The sequence below is a fragment of the Vipera ursinii genome (genome assembly GCF_947247035.1).
Source record: "Vipera ursinii genome assembly, chromosome: 1".
NCBI lineage: Eukaryota > Metazoa > Chordata > Lepidosauria > Squamata > Viperidae > Vipera > Vipera ursinii.
This window is the reverse complement of record NC_139512.1, coordinates 198,455,462-198,469,346: the sequence shown is the minus strand read 5'-3', so window position 1 is coordinate 198,469,346 and position 13,885 is coordinate 198,455,462. Positions and strand designations below refer to the sequence as shown.

At 36.1% G+C, this 13,885-nt stretch overlaps 1 protein-coding gene across 1 annotated transcript in view; it reads right to left on the bottom strand.

The window, feature by feature from the left end:
* Window positions 1-5,622: 5,622 nt before the first annotated feature.
* The window catches only part of APLF (aprataxin and PNKP like factor), a 31,283-nt gene continuing 23,020 nt past the window's right edge, over window positions 5,623-13,885 (bottom strand). The window contains exons 9-11 of the mRNA XM_083369786.1: window positions 13,728-13,774; window positions 11,153-11,194; window positions 5,623-6,314 (exon numbers count right to left, since the gene is read on the bottom strand). Coding sequence (XP_083225912.1) covers window positions 6,106-6,314; window positions 11,153-11,194; window positions 13,728-13,774 — 298 coding nt within the window. The 3' untranslated portion in view covers window positions 5,623-6,105. The remainder of the gene's footprint in view (window positions 6,315-11,152; window positions 11,195-13,727; window positions 13,775-13,885) is intronic.

Below are 13,885 nucleotides of genomic sequence, written 5' to 3'. Positions count from 1 at the left end.
ACAGGGGCGACATGATAGCAGTATTCCAGTATTTGAGGGGCTGCCAAAAAGAAGAGGGGGTCAAATTCTTCTCCAAAGCACCAGAGGTCAGGACAAGAAACAATGGTTGGAAACTGACCAAAGAGAGAAGCAACCACTGGAGGGTTTTAAGAAGAGACTGGACAGTCACTTCTGAAATGGTATAAGTTCTCCTGCTTGAGCAGGGGGGTTGGACTAGAAGACCTCCAAAGTCCCTTCCAGCTCTATTCTATTCTATTCTATTCTATTCTATTCTATTCTATTCTATTCTATTCTATTCTATTCTATTCTATTCTACTCTACTCTACTCTACTCTACTCTACTCTACTCTACTCTACTCCACTCCACTCCACTCCACTCCACTCCACTCCACTCCACTCCACTCCACTCCACTCCACTCCACTCCACTCCATTCCATTATCGTTGTAAGACATGACAGTTGAAAATAAGATCACTCTCAGTTCACTATGGATTTCTTTTGCTGAAAACTGGAAGTAATTGCCACTTTTTGGCAAAACTGTTGTAAAACCAACCAGCTATAAATATGGGCTGCTTGCTGAGCACTGGACATACAGTTATGTGATTTCGGGGGGGGGGAGTCATCAGAACTTTGGAACTGAATTGTAAATACCAACACAGAGGTCTATTGTAACGAGGAGTTGCTAAGCAACCAGCCATAAGTCAAGGCCTACCTGTAGTTAAGAGATGTAATGAAAAATTCAAAGCCAATGTATTTTCAAGTTCAAAGCCAAGTTCTTGTTATGCATCACTTGATGCATTGAGAAAAAACATCAGATGCTCACAACAAACAGCATGATAAACCTGCTTTCATTGAAATCCCAATATCTGATATGTGTATTCAAAAGGAAGAAAGGATTGTAATTCTAAACAGAATCTTGAAAGTAGACAAAAACTTTTATCTTTGACAACAACTTCAAGTGAACTATGGCAAACCTTGAGCTCAATAGCATTGCACTCTATCTTTGATTCTGGTTATCCTGTTGAACAAAGACTGGCCAAGCCAGGGGAGGAGTCAAACAGGGAAATAATCTGGAATCCCTATGTGGGCACAAAAGTGTGAAGTCCAACCACCACCCCTTTCAATGCCTTTAAACCTTATCTAGTCTTATCCAGGTGCAAACCATCAATCTGAGAAGATTCCTGTGTGTAGGCTTGTGCAATGAACTGAACTTTTCATATATGGATCTGGTTGATCATACCTGACACATTCAAAAACTGCTGTTTCACTGTTCAGTTCCCCTTTCCTGTTAAGAATGCCTTTTAAAAAAATATTTGTAAACCACTTGGAAGGAAGGAATAAATATTGTCCTCTTTTTATTTGGAGAAGAAAGTGGGGAAGAACCACAGCTCTAAAACCTCACTTCTTGTGGCTGTACCTTTCAATTTTAACTTTTATAAAAGTCTCAACTTACTTCGTCTAATGGCTGTGTTCCTCAATTGTTGCAAGGGTTGATTGAAGACTAATGCTTCCAACATTATAAGCCACCAACAGTGGGTGGGATGTTCTTGTAAAAAAAGGCTGTGCTGCTATTATAATGAAATGGAAACTGGCAGTAAGCCCTTTAAGCAATATACTATGACTGACTAAGTCCCTACAATTGAAACTCTTTGGTAAATGCAGCTTGCTTATAGGGATGATGTGTTGACCTATGTACAGTGTGTTGCTGGACTAAAAAATGCTAAAATATTAAATTGGGAAGAGCTGACCTAAATGATTAAAAGCCAAATAGATGGTCTTTGACAGCAATCAATGAGTTTCATATGAGAAATATTAACTGATTAAGGACAATGAGTACATTGCTCCGAGAAATTGTTGTCAAGCTTGGCAGCTCACAGAAATGTGTGGGTCACATTATCGATCGTCTCAATATCAGAAACTTTGTGCAAGATGGGTTCTTTGTATGTTGACAGTAGAAATAAAATCTTCAAAAGCTGATAATTTGCCAGCAATTGTTGTCATGCTACAAGAATGAAGATGGTGAATTGTGACAGTAGGGGAAACTTCAGCTCATCACTGTGAGCCAGAAAGAAAATGTTAGTTTATAGAATATAAGACCATCCAAGAGTTAATTACAAAGTTGGATCTCACTGTCTTACCCCATTGCTATAGAGTTTGGATTTGGCACCATGCAATTTCCACTTTTACCCCAAACTGAAGAAACATCTTTACGGAGCATCTATTTCACTTGAATGAAGTGGCAAAAAGTATTGTCAAGACCGGGTTGAAGAGACAAAATATGGGGCTCTTTATGACAGCTTTAAGAAATTCATCATCATCAAAATTATGGAGAATTGTGATTAGGTAGAGAAATAAATACAGGTATCAGAAAAAATCATTCCATGGATTATTCCTGCTAAAATTTCTCTCTCTCTCTCTCTCTCTTACACACACACACACACACACACACACACACACTCAGGACAGCAAACATAAAGCTACATTTTTCTACTATTTTGTACAGCACAGGCAAAATGAGGCAAAACCAAGAAATCCAGCTCAAATGTAGAAAAAGGGAAAATATGTACAGGTTATGTACCGTAGTTTTAAGACACTAATATGGTTGCTTCAGCTCCCTTATTCCCCCCAAACTCTGCACATCTACCATTGAGTAGATTTCTTTTTGTAAAAAGTATGGAAGTTAGTTGAAGGCATCTTGACAGCTCACCCTATCCAATAACAAATTGGTAGTTGTGATTTGCTTCAGTAAAACTGATTATCACCAAATATGAAAATTGAGCACAGCAATTCTGTTGGTCACTTCTTTCCATGCTATAGAAATTCATGGAAAAGCACAGGAGGAAAGAGAGCACAGGGGGACATGGTTGCAAGCATCAGGAAATTCAGCTGCTATCAGCATTAATAAAAGTCAAGAGTGAGACCAGAGAAATCAATATTGCAAAACCAGACTTGCTCTTATCTGGGAAAAGAGAAAATGTGCTCTGTTGAAAAGTAATTGCCCCTTCTTCTCTTAATAAAAGAAATCACACCTTCTTGCAAAAGGACCCAAACAAAAAGTGCAACTGATAGCCAACACTCCTTAATACATGATGAATGTCGTGGGGCAGATGATGGGAGGGAAAATTAAAATTTATATACTATATTAGGTATAAAGTCAAGCTCCAGGCTTCACTGCAAAAGCATTGTAGCTCCCACAATATAATAAAGACTAACACTGCAATTAACAGCTGATAGGTAGCAATGTTATCTGTAGGAATATTAAGAGTCAAGTATATATTCCTTTCCCTTGGAATACTTTTGCTTAATTATATAAAACCAGGCAAGCAAGGAAGAGTTGATAGACATAATCTATAACCCATTTATCTGTGTGATATTGCCCTTTTTCTTTCAGATAAAACTCTTTCCCAAGACTGACACTCTCAGTATGAAGATGTTGAATTGGATATTAAGATATTAAAACTGCCAGATTAATTAAAATGGTGGAACACTTCTTACCATAAAGTTAATTCTCACCGTACTTCTTATACTTTCCAAAAGTATAATAGCTGCATGTTTCCAGGGCATATGACATGTTCTTCTAATATAGAAGATAATACAGTCTGATATACACAGGCACTTATGTTTTATAGATAAACTGGAAAATTCCATCCTAATTTATTTCATTATACAAATGACATCATTTTATCTTTTTTGGTAAATGGCAGTTAATCAGAGTTAATGTCAATAGTCTCAATAATAATATGAAATATTTTAGAGGTTTTAGGCTGAATTTTTATTCCTTTACCTTAGCATAAAAATTTCTAGGAAATATTCTCCAGTAAGAAAAATTGAACATAATCCCATTTGGCACCAATTAAACACAACCTAGATTTCCATTCTTAATTAATATAAGATGTGATGAGATTCACTTCAATTCACACTATTTTAATTCTTTTTTTATTCCTTCATATTACAAATATGGTTCCTGCCAGATAACTTTATTTGGCAGAAGCAGCCTTTGATATTTCACTGTGTAAAATAAAACTGCCTATTGGAAAAGGCAGACTTTACTTTTCACATGTTTGGCCTACTTATTTACATATAAACACACACACAAAATTATTTTTCTTTCTGCTGAACCATCTGGTGCAGCCATACTGAACATTCCAAAATAACTTCTAGAAATTGCATATACCCTATACTCTGACCTTTATTCCAGGCACATGACATTGATAGTTTTTCTATTAGGTTTAAGAGCTGCATTTTTTCTTATGAATTCTGATTTTGCTATTAATTTCCTAGATAAAAAAACATTTTTTAAACATGTACTGCATTAAATTTACATCTTTTCCACCTATCAATGCATTACTGTTCTATGTACGGTACCAAATTATATATTATTCAGAAACATTTCATGAGAAATTGAATGATTCTTCAAATGCCTATGGAACCACAGAAGAAATTTGCAATGAAGAGATCACAATGTACCTGGAACTTGTTATAAAAAGGGAATCCTCTAACAATAGATGATTAGATTAAAAATCTTGCTGAAATTCAAATTTACCTTAGTCCTAAATAATATTCAATAAGCTGATACAAACTAGGCAATTAATGCTGATTTGTCTCAGCCAGTTAAAATGGGTGACATACTCTAATATGTTGGAGCAATTTTAATTTTCTAATTGTGCTTCTTTGCATCTTATATTTCTGATTCCAATTTCATTTTAGGCTGTATTTTATCCCAATTTCATTTTATTTCAATTCCATTCTAAATTGTATTCTATCTTATTGCATTTTAAATTGCTTTTATCAAATTTTAGTAATAACTTGTTTCTGAAACTTTGCACTTTGATATGGCCCAACGGCTAATCAATAAATAAAAAAGATTCAAATCTTATATTTCTGAACACCTTCCTTCCTATGCAAGACCACTGCATGTTTTATTTGTTCCTCTCCCATATTACTATAAACTTTTGGTTGCTTTTATTCTTTCAAGAGGCAGAAATGGAACTGTCCCCACCATAATAATGCTTTAGAATTGGGAATGGGAGTAGGAAAATAGCCTATATTTTCTTTTATTACATGAGTTAAATAGAATAAATAATAAACTGTCCATACCTCTTAAAACCACTATTAAAAGCTCTGAAAATAAAGCTCAAATGGACTTGCAGTATTTTTTTTGCGACTTGGAAACAGTCCATGAAACACTGGCTAGATTCCCACATTACTCTAAGACACAAAGTCCAGAAATGCTGGATTTGCACAACGTTGGGTGCCAAAAGTATACAAATTATACTATGGTTTAACACAAGATATGAAGAACTACTGACTCCCAGCTCTTAAGAGCTAAGATTCATAGCTGAGAATGTCTTGCAATACAGTTCTGGCATCTTAAGAAAGTATTGGAGTTTGGACGTTAGTGTCTGCCGGAGTTGACTGCTTTTGTCCAGGAGAATCACAGATGGAATCTTTTTTTTTAAACATCAGATATTCATACTGGTTATCTGCATACAACAGATTCAAAGTGCAATTCAGATATTTTATGAGGTTCGAGCAACTAGGACTTGTTTCAGCTTCAGCCAACTGAATGTAATACTTCAAACATAGCTTAGAGAAATTAAAATATTGAAGAGAGACTGGGAACATTGTCTTTCAGAATAAATTGATATATTTTCTTCTCAAATAGAAATAATACTTGTAATGTTAAACAGCATATTTCAAGAAAATGCAGTTACTATTTACAGTTTTATTATCAGTCTGACAAAAAAAAAATGAAATGAAATCCAAATTAGTGCCATTACCAATATGGATTTTTTTATCCATATGTGCAATTAAATGCATTAATACAAAGTTTAGGAAAGCATTATTTTAAATCACAAAGCCCTGTCACTACAAAGATGATATTAATCCAGCAATCTTAAGTGTACTCCCTAACACATAAGATCTTTTCACAAGCATTATCAGCTATGGAGTCATGAAATTTTGAAAATATACATACATAATCCAATTTTATGAAGTAAAATTAACATTAAGTCACTATTTAAAAAGCGACATTACTACCTAATGAGATACATGTTTCATGTAGGTGAATGATACTTTATAAACTCTATCAAAATATTTGAATACAGTTAATTCTTGGTTTTAACAAAATTCTGTGCTTCTTTGAGAAGCATGTCCATATCTTCACCATCATTGTCTTGACAATCTGGTTCCCAGTCAGAATCTTCATCAGTAGGATCATACTCTTCTTCCTCTTCATCATCTATAAAACTGTCATTCAAGTTGTATTCATTTGGTTCACCATCATCATCACTCTCATCCGCAAGAACACTTCTTACTATATAAATTTCAACAATAAAAAATTAAAACCTTGGGTTTTAATGTCCAATGCAAAATGAGAGTAATATACCCTCTCTTATGAACTAAATTTTATAATTTCATACTTCATTTTCAAATAAATTTGTTTTTTCTACAAATACAGAAACAAAATTTGAACAGGTGAGACAAAGTATTAGTCATTTATTAGAAACTGCATGAAAATATGCACATTAAGCTGATGGAGCCTTGCCTCTTCAATCTAATTAGTGAAATGAGAACGTCCACTGGTATCTCATCTTATTTGATAATGAGGTCACTCCAGCTTTAATGCTCTTCCATGCAAATCACTCAAATTTTGATTTGGAAAGTCTATTTGATCTTATGCCAATTTCTAAATAAATTTGAAAATCCATTTTTATGCACAAAAGATAATTGACTGTCACTATTCCAGACTGATGGTCACCAAATTCCTCTCTGATTTCTTGTGGCCGAGGATTACGAAAGGCAATAAATATTTAACTAATATCATTACATCAACTAAAACCTGTTTGAACTTTTTTTTCCTGAATCAAATATTCAAAGTCTTACCAGCCAGTATTTCTTGCTAGCATTCCCAATAAGATATAAACAAATTTTACTCTTCTGGAGAAGAAGTAATCTGCTAGTAGTGAGGACTTTTAGTACTATTTTAGAGACTTAGCTTGCAATGATAATAATTACTGCTGGAAAATCTAGAGATTAATATTTTTAGCAATTATTGGCTTAAATAAATATTTTAATCTCAATGTCTTTGATTTCAAACTCCATTTTACAAATCAGAAATTTGCAAACGATTGAAATTAAATAACTTAGCACAGTAATGCTGATATTGAGACCTTACACATTCAATGTGGTAGATGGGAGATTATCATCATATTTAGAAAACTCTCATTTGGATGAGAGGTTACAAGATATGTATATATTATACTATCCTGAGTTAGTCAAAGCTGCTTTTAATTTTTTGTCAGTTTAGTTTAATTTTCTTTCCTAAGGCTCCCCTGGGGGGGAAAAAAGAATTATTATACAGGTAGTCCTCAACTTACAGCAGTTCTTTAGAGATTGATCAAAGTTGTTAACGGCACTGAAAAAAGTGACTTATGACAGTTTTTCACACTTACAACCATTGCAGCATCCCCTTGGTCACAGGTCTGCAACCCGCGGCTCCGGAGCCACATGCGGCTCTTTCAGCCATCTCCTGCGGCTCCCAGTCCTCTGCTATGTGTAGTCCCCCCCAAAAAAAAGTGGGACTAAAAAAGTTCAACCAATCAATTCAAATATGCAGGGTAGGTGCATATCTCGTCTTGGCTCCACTCTTCAAACCCTGTTCTGCGCATGTGCGCATGTACGCGCATGCACACACATTTTTTTGCAGCTCCCAGTTTTTCCTTTTGTGAGGGAACCAGTTCCAAGTGGCTCTTTCACTGTTTCAGGTTGCTGACCCCTGCCCTTGGTCATGTGATCAAAATTCAGTTCCTTGGCAACTGGTTTATATTTACGACGGATGCAGTGTCCCAGGGTCATACGATCAGCTTTTGCAACCTTCTGACAAGCAAAGTCAATGGGCAAGCCAGTTTCACTTAACAACGGTGTCGCTTAAACTGAACAACTACAATAATGCACTTAACAATTGTAGCAGGAAAGGTCATAAAATGGGGCAAAACTCAACTTGACAAATGTCTCACTTAGCAATATAAATTTTGGGCTCAGTTGTAGTCGTTAAATCAAGGACTACCTGTATACAAAAATGATTCCATTTCCCGGGTGTATCAATATGAATTTGGGGTTGGGTTTTTTTTTTTCTCCTAAAGATGCCTTCAAGCCAGATATCCTGTTTGCAGCATTCCTAATTTCCTGTATCACGATATATAATGCAAAATTCCTGAGGCAGGACTGCAGAGAGACTTTAGCCAGGTCACACAGTTCTTCCAAGGATATTTGAAAATGACGGTGTGAAAGGCAAAAGATCAGTTCTAGCTTTTGATAAGCTTTAACCTTCAGACGAAAGGCTAGGAAACAACAGACAAGTAAGTGAGTGAGTTGATCACAATTCTGCCCCAGTAATCTGATTTTATTTTTCATTCATCATTTTGCCTGAAACGATATAGTTGGCAAGAACAGGCAAGCGGGGACAGAATGTGATTACATCTTCTACTATCTTAGAAAAGAGAACATCTTGTATGCTGGATGATGAAACTCCAAGCCCTCTTTGTTGCATTCTAATGTAATCAACACCTCTTTCACTCCCGTTATGTTTTCCGCCCTCTCTATCCTTTCATAAATCTGGCTGCCTCTCTCCTCACTACTGGATCATGGCTTCCTCTACAGTACCAGTATTAAACTGAACATAAAGAAGGATAATCTCCTTTCCTCCTTCTTGCCTGCTTTTCAATTTCAAGAGCAACTGTCTCTGTCCTTCCCTCTGCAAAGTGAAACACGTAATCTCATACAGTCCATTTTGCCTCTTTGTACTTTTGAAAAACAAAATTAAGAAAACTCCATTTCCGTAAATCCTTTCATTTCATCTCCGTTGCAGACCCAACATCATCTAGGAACGCTCCTTCTTTGACCAAAATGATCCAAAGTTACTTGCCTTGGGTATTTTTTCTACAGGGAACATGTTACTTTAATGATGTCAACTTTGCAGCCTGGCATAACCTGAATTAAAGTTGCAGAATTCAAGTTGCTATTGGCTAATTATTTCTCTACTACAGCAGTAGTTGTCTTTCTAGAAATCACATCACTAAAAGCAAATTGTGCGATTATGTCATGGGTGCAGGTTTATAAAATTAGCAGCAGCAAAAGTGCATTTATCTGATTATGTCACCACAACGTTTTCAACTGTCAGAGTATGCAAATTTCAAAATGTTTGTCCCACTTCTAGAAAACATTTGTTCATTACCCACCTAGAACTTTTTATTAATTCTTATCCTTTTCAGCCTCAGTCAAGTAAATAAATTTTACAAATTAATATTGTGTGTGGTGTCAATGCTAAAGATGTTGGGGGGGAATACAAATTCTCATTCCTTTCCCAATAAATTTATGCAATGAAAATGCTACTAGTAATTTGGCTTCCAAATATATGAATGCATTATGGGGCCATTTCTATAGCCGATAAGATGTTCCACAGTTTAGTCTACAAATCTACAAGAAACATATTTAAAAAGGTCACTATTTCACATTATTATTGTTCAAACTGCTTGCAAAATTAGCCAAATGTCAAATCCAAGCATTGTTGTTGTTGTTAGTTGCGAAGTCGTGTCCGACCCATCGCGACCCTATGGACAATGTTCCTCCAGGCCTTCCTGTCCTCTACCATCTTCTGGAGTCCATTTAAGCTCACGCCTACTGCTTCAGTGACTCCATCCAGCCACCTCATTCTCTGTCGTCCCCTTCTTCTATTGCCTTCAATCTTTCCCAGCATTAGGCTCTTCTCCAGTGAGTCCTTCCTTCTCATTAGGTGGCCAAAGTATTTGAGTTTTAGCTTCAGGATCTGGCCTTCTAAAGAGCAGTCAGGGTTGATCTCCTCTAGGACTGACCGGTTTGATCGCCTTGCAGTCCAAGGGACTCGCAGGAGTCTTCTCCAGCACCATAGTTCAAAGGCCTCAATTCTTTGGCGCTCAGCCTTTCTTATGGTCCAACTTTCACAGCCATACATTGCAACTGGGAAGACCATAGCCTTTACTATACGCACTTTTGTTGACAGGGTGATGCCTCTGCTTTTTAGTGTGCTGTCTAGATTTGCCATGGCTTTCCTCCCAAGGAGCAAGCGTCTTTTAATTTCTTGGCTACAGTCCCCATCTGCAGTGATCTTGGAGCCCAGGAAAATAAAACCTGTCACTACCTCCATTTCTTCCCCATCTATTTGCCAGGAATTGAGAGGGCCAGATGCCATGATCTTGGTTTTCTTAATGTTTAGTTTCAACCCAAGTTTTGCACTCTCCTTCTTCACTCGCAACAAGAGGCTCTTTAGTTCCTCTTCACTTTCTGCCATTAGAGTGGTATCATCTGCATATCTTAGGTTGTTGATTTCCAAGCATTACATTAAAATAAATTAATCCCTTTTTACCTAGGAGAGCTGGTATACTTACAGAAATGTTGATCTCCATGAACAGATTAAATTATGTCATTATTCCCATAAGGGGAACAGATACATTTATGAAGGAATTTCTTTAAGTGTATACAGGTTGGTCCTCAATGTATGACCACAATCAACCTCAAAATTTCCATTGCTAAGCAAGGCAGTTATTAAGTGAGTTTTGCCATGTTTTACAGTCTTTTTTGCCACAGTTAAGTGGATCACTACAGTTGTTAAGTGAATCATGTGGCTGTTAAATGAATGCCCTATTGACTTTGCTTTTCAGAAGCCAGCTGGGAAGGTTACAAATGGTAATTACAAGTAAGTGTCATAAATACAGCCAGTTGCCAAGTGCCTGAAATTTGATCATGAGATCATGCAACAATTTTGTGTGTGAAAAACGGTAATAAGTCACTTTTTTCAATGCCATTGTAACTTCAGTCACTAAACAAATAATTGTAAATTGAGGACTACCTGTACAAAGCAGATGTGCATAGCACATTCATATAAAGTTAGGATATTGAGAAAAATGAACTTACTTTGTAATTTTATAGGGCCTCTGAACAGTGTCACTACATAAACAAAGTAGGACTTCCCCTAGAAGCCATTTTTATTTTTGTTTTACAATGATGGATTTAGTAATTTTTTATACTACTTTAACTGGATAGGATGGTGACCAAACTAATTATTGAATCTGCCTATGGTTACAGGCCAGTACTATTTGAAAATGTACAGAATCTCACCTTTTCTTGTAACTTTTGATCTCGTCTGCCTTCTTTCAGATTCTAGAGAAAGAAAAAGAAATGGCTACCAATAAAAGAACCAAAAGCACTATGAATTTTATTAAAACTGAAAACTGCAAGGGAACACCTGTTCAAATTCTCCTACTTATCTGCGTCCCTTTGGAGGAATTCTAACCATTCTCATATCACCATCAAATCCCAGGAAGAGGCATTGTAACTTCTTTATGTATTTATTTTGGTTCACTGAACAGCCAAACATGTTCTGTATCAGAGCTCTTCCAGTTTTACTTCTTTTACCCAATAAACCAATCGCCTTAGGCCTCCAGAGTGATATTTAATCTTTATGAAAGATGCATCAGTACTTCTTGAAAATTTTATTCCTGACTCATACCTTAGCCACCAGTTTGACATTCATTTTAAAAGCAATTAACTGTAAAGGAAAACACCTGTTTATGACAGATAGGTCCAAGCGTGCACTCCAAACTCTTTACAAAGAAGCAAACCGGGCGAAGGGCAAATTTCAGTCATGCAATATATGGAACACATGGGACTATAAAGTAAGAAGATGGAAATGGGATATAAAGATTGCTTTGTAATTGGCACACTGAAAGATAGCATTCAAACCATGGGGGTTGATGACAGCTCTTGGCCTGGATGAGCTCTTGACTGTTCATACTTGAAAAGAAATATGTAAATACTTAAGTACTTAAAATTGAGACCAACACCATTGATTTTTACAGGAAACAGCAGATGATCGGACTTTGGGAGAAAACAATTGTTTTGTTTTTGTCACAGTTGACAACCAGTTGTTCCTCTGTACTTTAGAGCAGAGGTCCCCAACCTTTTGGGCACCAGGGACCGGTTGCTGGCATGCCGCGGCCCAGTACCGGTCCACAGACTGGGGGTTGGGGACCCCTGCTTTAGAGAGTAAGAGCTTGAAGACTTTGTCTCATGCTAACTTAGGTTGTAAAGGAGACTGAAGTACTTTTAGAATGAAACAACCAAGGTACATCTTTTTGCCCCTTACTACTAGGGGACTGTATTACTCAAATTTTGTCAAGATTTGTGGCAAAAAGGAAAGGGGCTCAGTTTCATACTGTTTTTAATTGGGATTAAAGGTGTGAAGTTCTCTACTGTGCCATGACAAATTTATACTTGATGACTTTCAAGCTATTTCCATGGACATCTATGGAGATTCTCAGTCGTCCAGGTAGGGATGTCCCAAAGGTGCTTTTTTCAGGAGGCAACTGGACTTTCTTGTGTTTCTTTTGAATACATTTCACTTCTCATTTCTATGGACATGACTGAAATACAGCTTGCTAGAGACACCCACACAGGTGGGGAATAATAATAAAAAAAAGCATCCTGGCAATGAAAACTATGTAATCCAAGCCCCTCCCCCACCTACTTTTTCATGTATCTCATCCCATATTTTAAAAAAGGCAGTCATGCCCACCATCTTGATTTTTACCTTTCCCCCGCCTGCCAAAGTTGCCCCTGTATCTTTCTTACTATATACAGCAAGCTCCTTTTTAATATATTGATAATGCAATAGATTTACTCCATTCCGAAGTAGAATATAATCTGTATGTGTAATTATAGTTAATATATCAGTGATATTTTATATGGTGCAAATGTATTACCATCATAATTCAATTCTATTAAAGCTATCCAATTTATTTTTTTAAATCCCTGCTGCAAATTCCCTGATGAGTATCTAATTCTACATTAAGATTAGAATTTGTTCTAATTTCTGTAGGGTTTCACATACCACTTTGCTGCTTGAAACTTTGGCTCATATTAGTTTTCATTCACAGTTGCCTGGGTTAACCTTGTGAATTTATGTCATTATGGAAGGCAGTTACTAATCTATAGCAGTTTTAAAATCTTACAGCTTAACAGCTGCCTCATTTGGTTCTAAGAAATTTTGATTAAACCTGAAGCAACAGGTCCTTGACAACAGTATTCAATATATTTTACATATATAATTCTCCACTTTTATCAAAACTGGCCAGCTTAGCCTTCTCCCTTACCAATTACTTAGTTAATATCTTCTGCCGACATATGGACAAATCCTTACATCTGCTTGATTTAATATTCTGCTGGATGGAAGAATTAACAATATTGCCATGAATTCTTTTTGTCTGGCTTAACCTTGGATTTAAAAATGCTTCTAGTAACTCAAATATATGGTAGCTCAGAAGAGAACTCTTTTCTTAGCTGGTAGGTAATCTGGGATTTCCAGAATGCTAATCAAACGTGGTTCAAATGGCATTTCTGTTCTATCTTTAATATCTGTTAATTTTACTAAGACATATTTTAATGTATTATGTTAGTGTACAGTCTTTAATAAGCAACATTGCTTTTATTGTTTAATTTAGAGTAAAAAACCAAATCAAACTACCTGAACTATAATAAAAAAAAACTTCCAAAATCACATCAATTCCCATTATAGCACCATAAGCAACAACACTTCCACAGTACTACCTGGGCACAGTCTTTGGTATTTTACCTCCATATTAGTTAAATTAAGAAAGATCTGTCCTTTATATACATTAGAATAAAAACACTTTACCTGGAGGAGCTGTGTGTTTATACTCCAACTTGTGCTGTGGATTTTTTCTGCAAAGAGACAGAATTGGACAAGATGAACCTGAGTGCTTTACTGCGTGTTTGGAAAAAGTATTATTATAAGTTGAATTATAAAATACCAATCTGGGGGATTCCTGGACA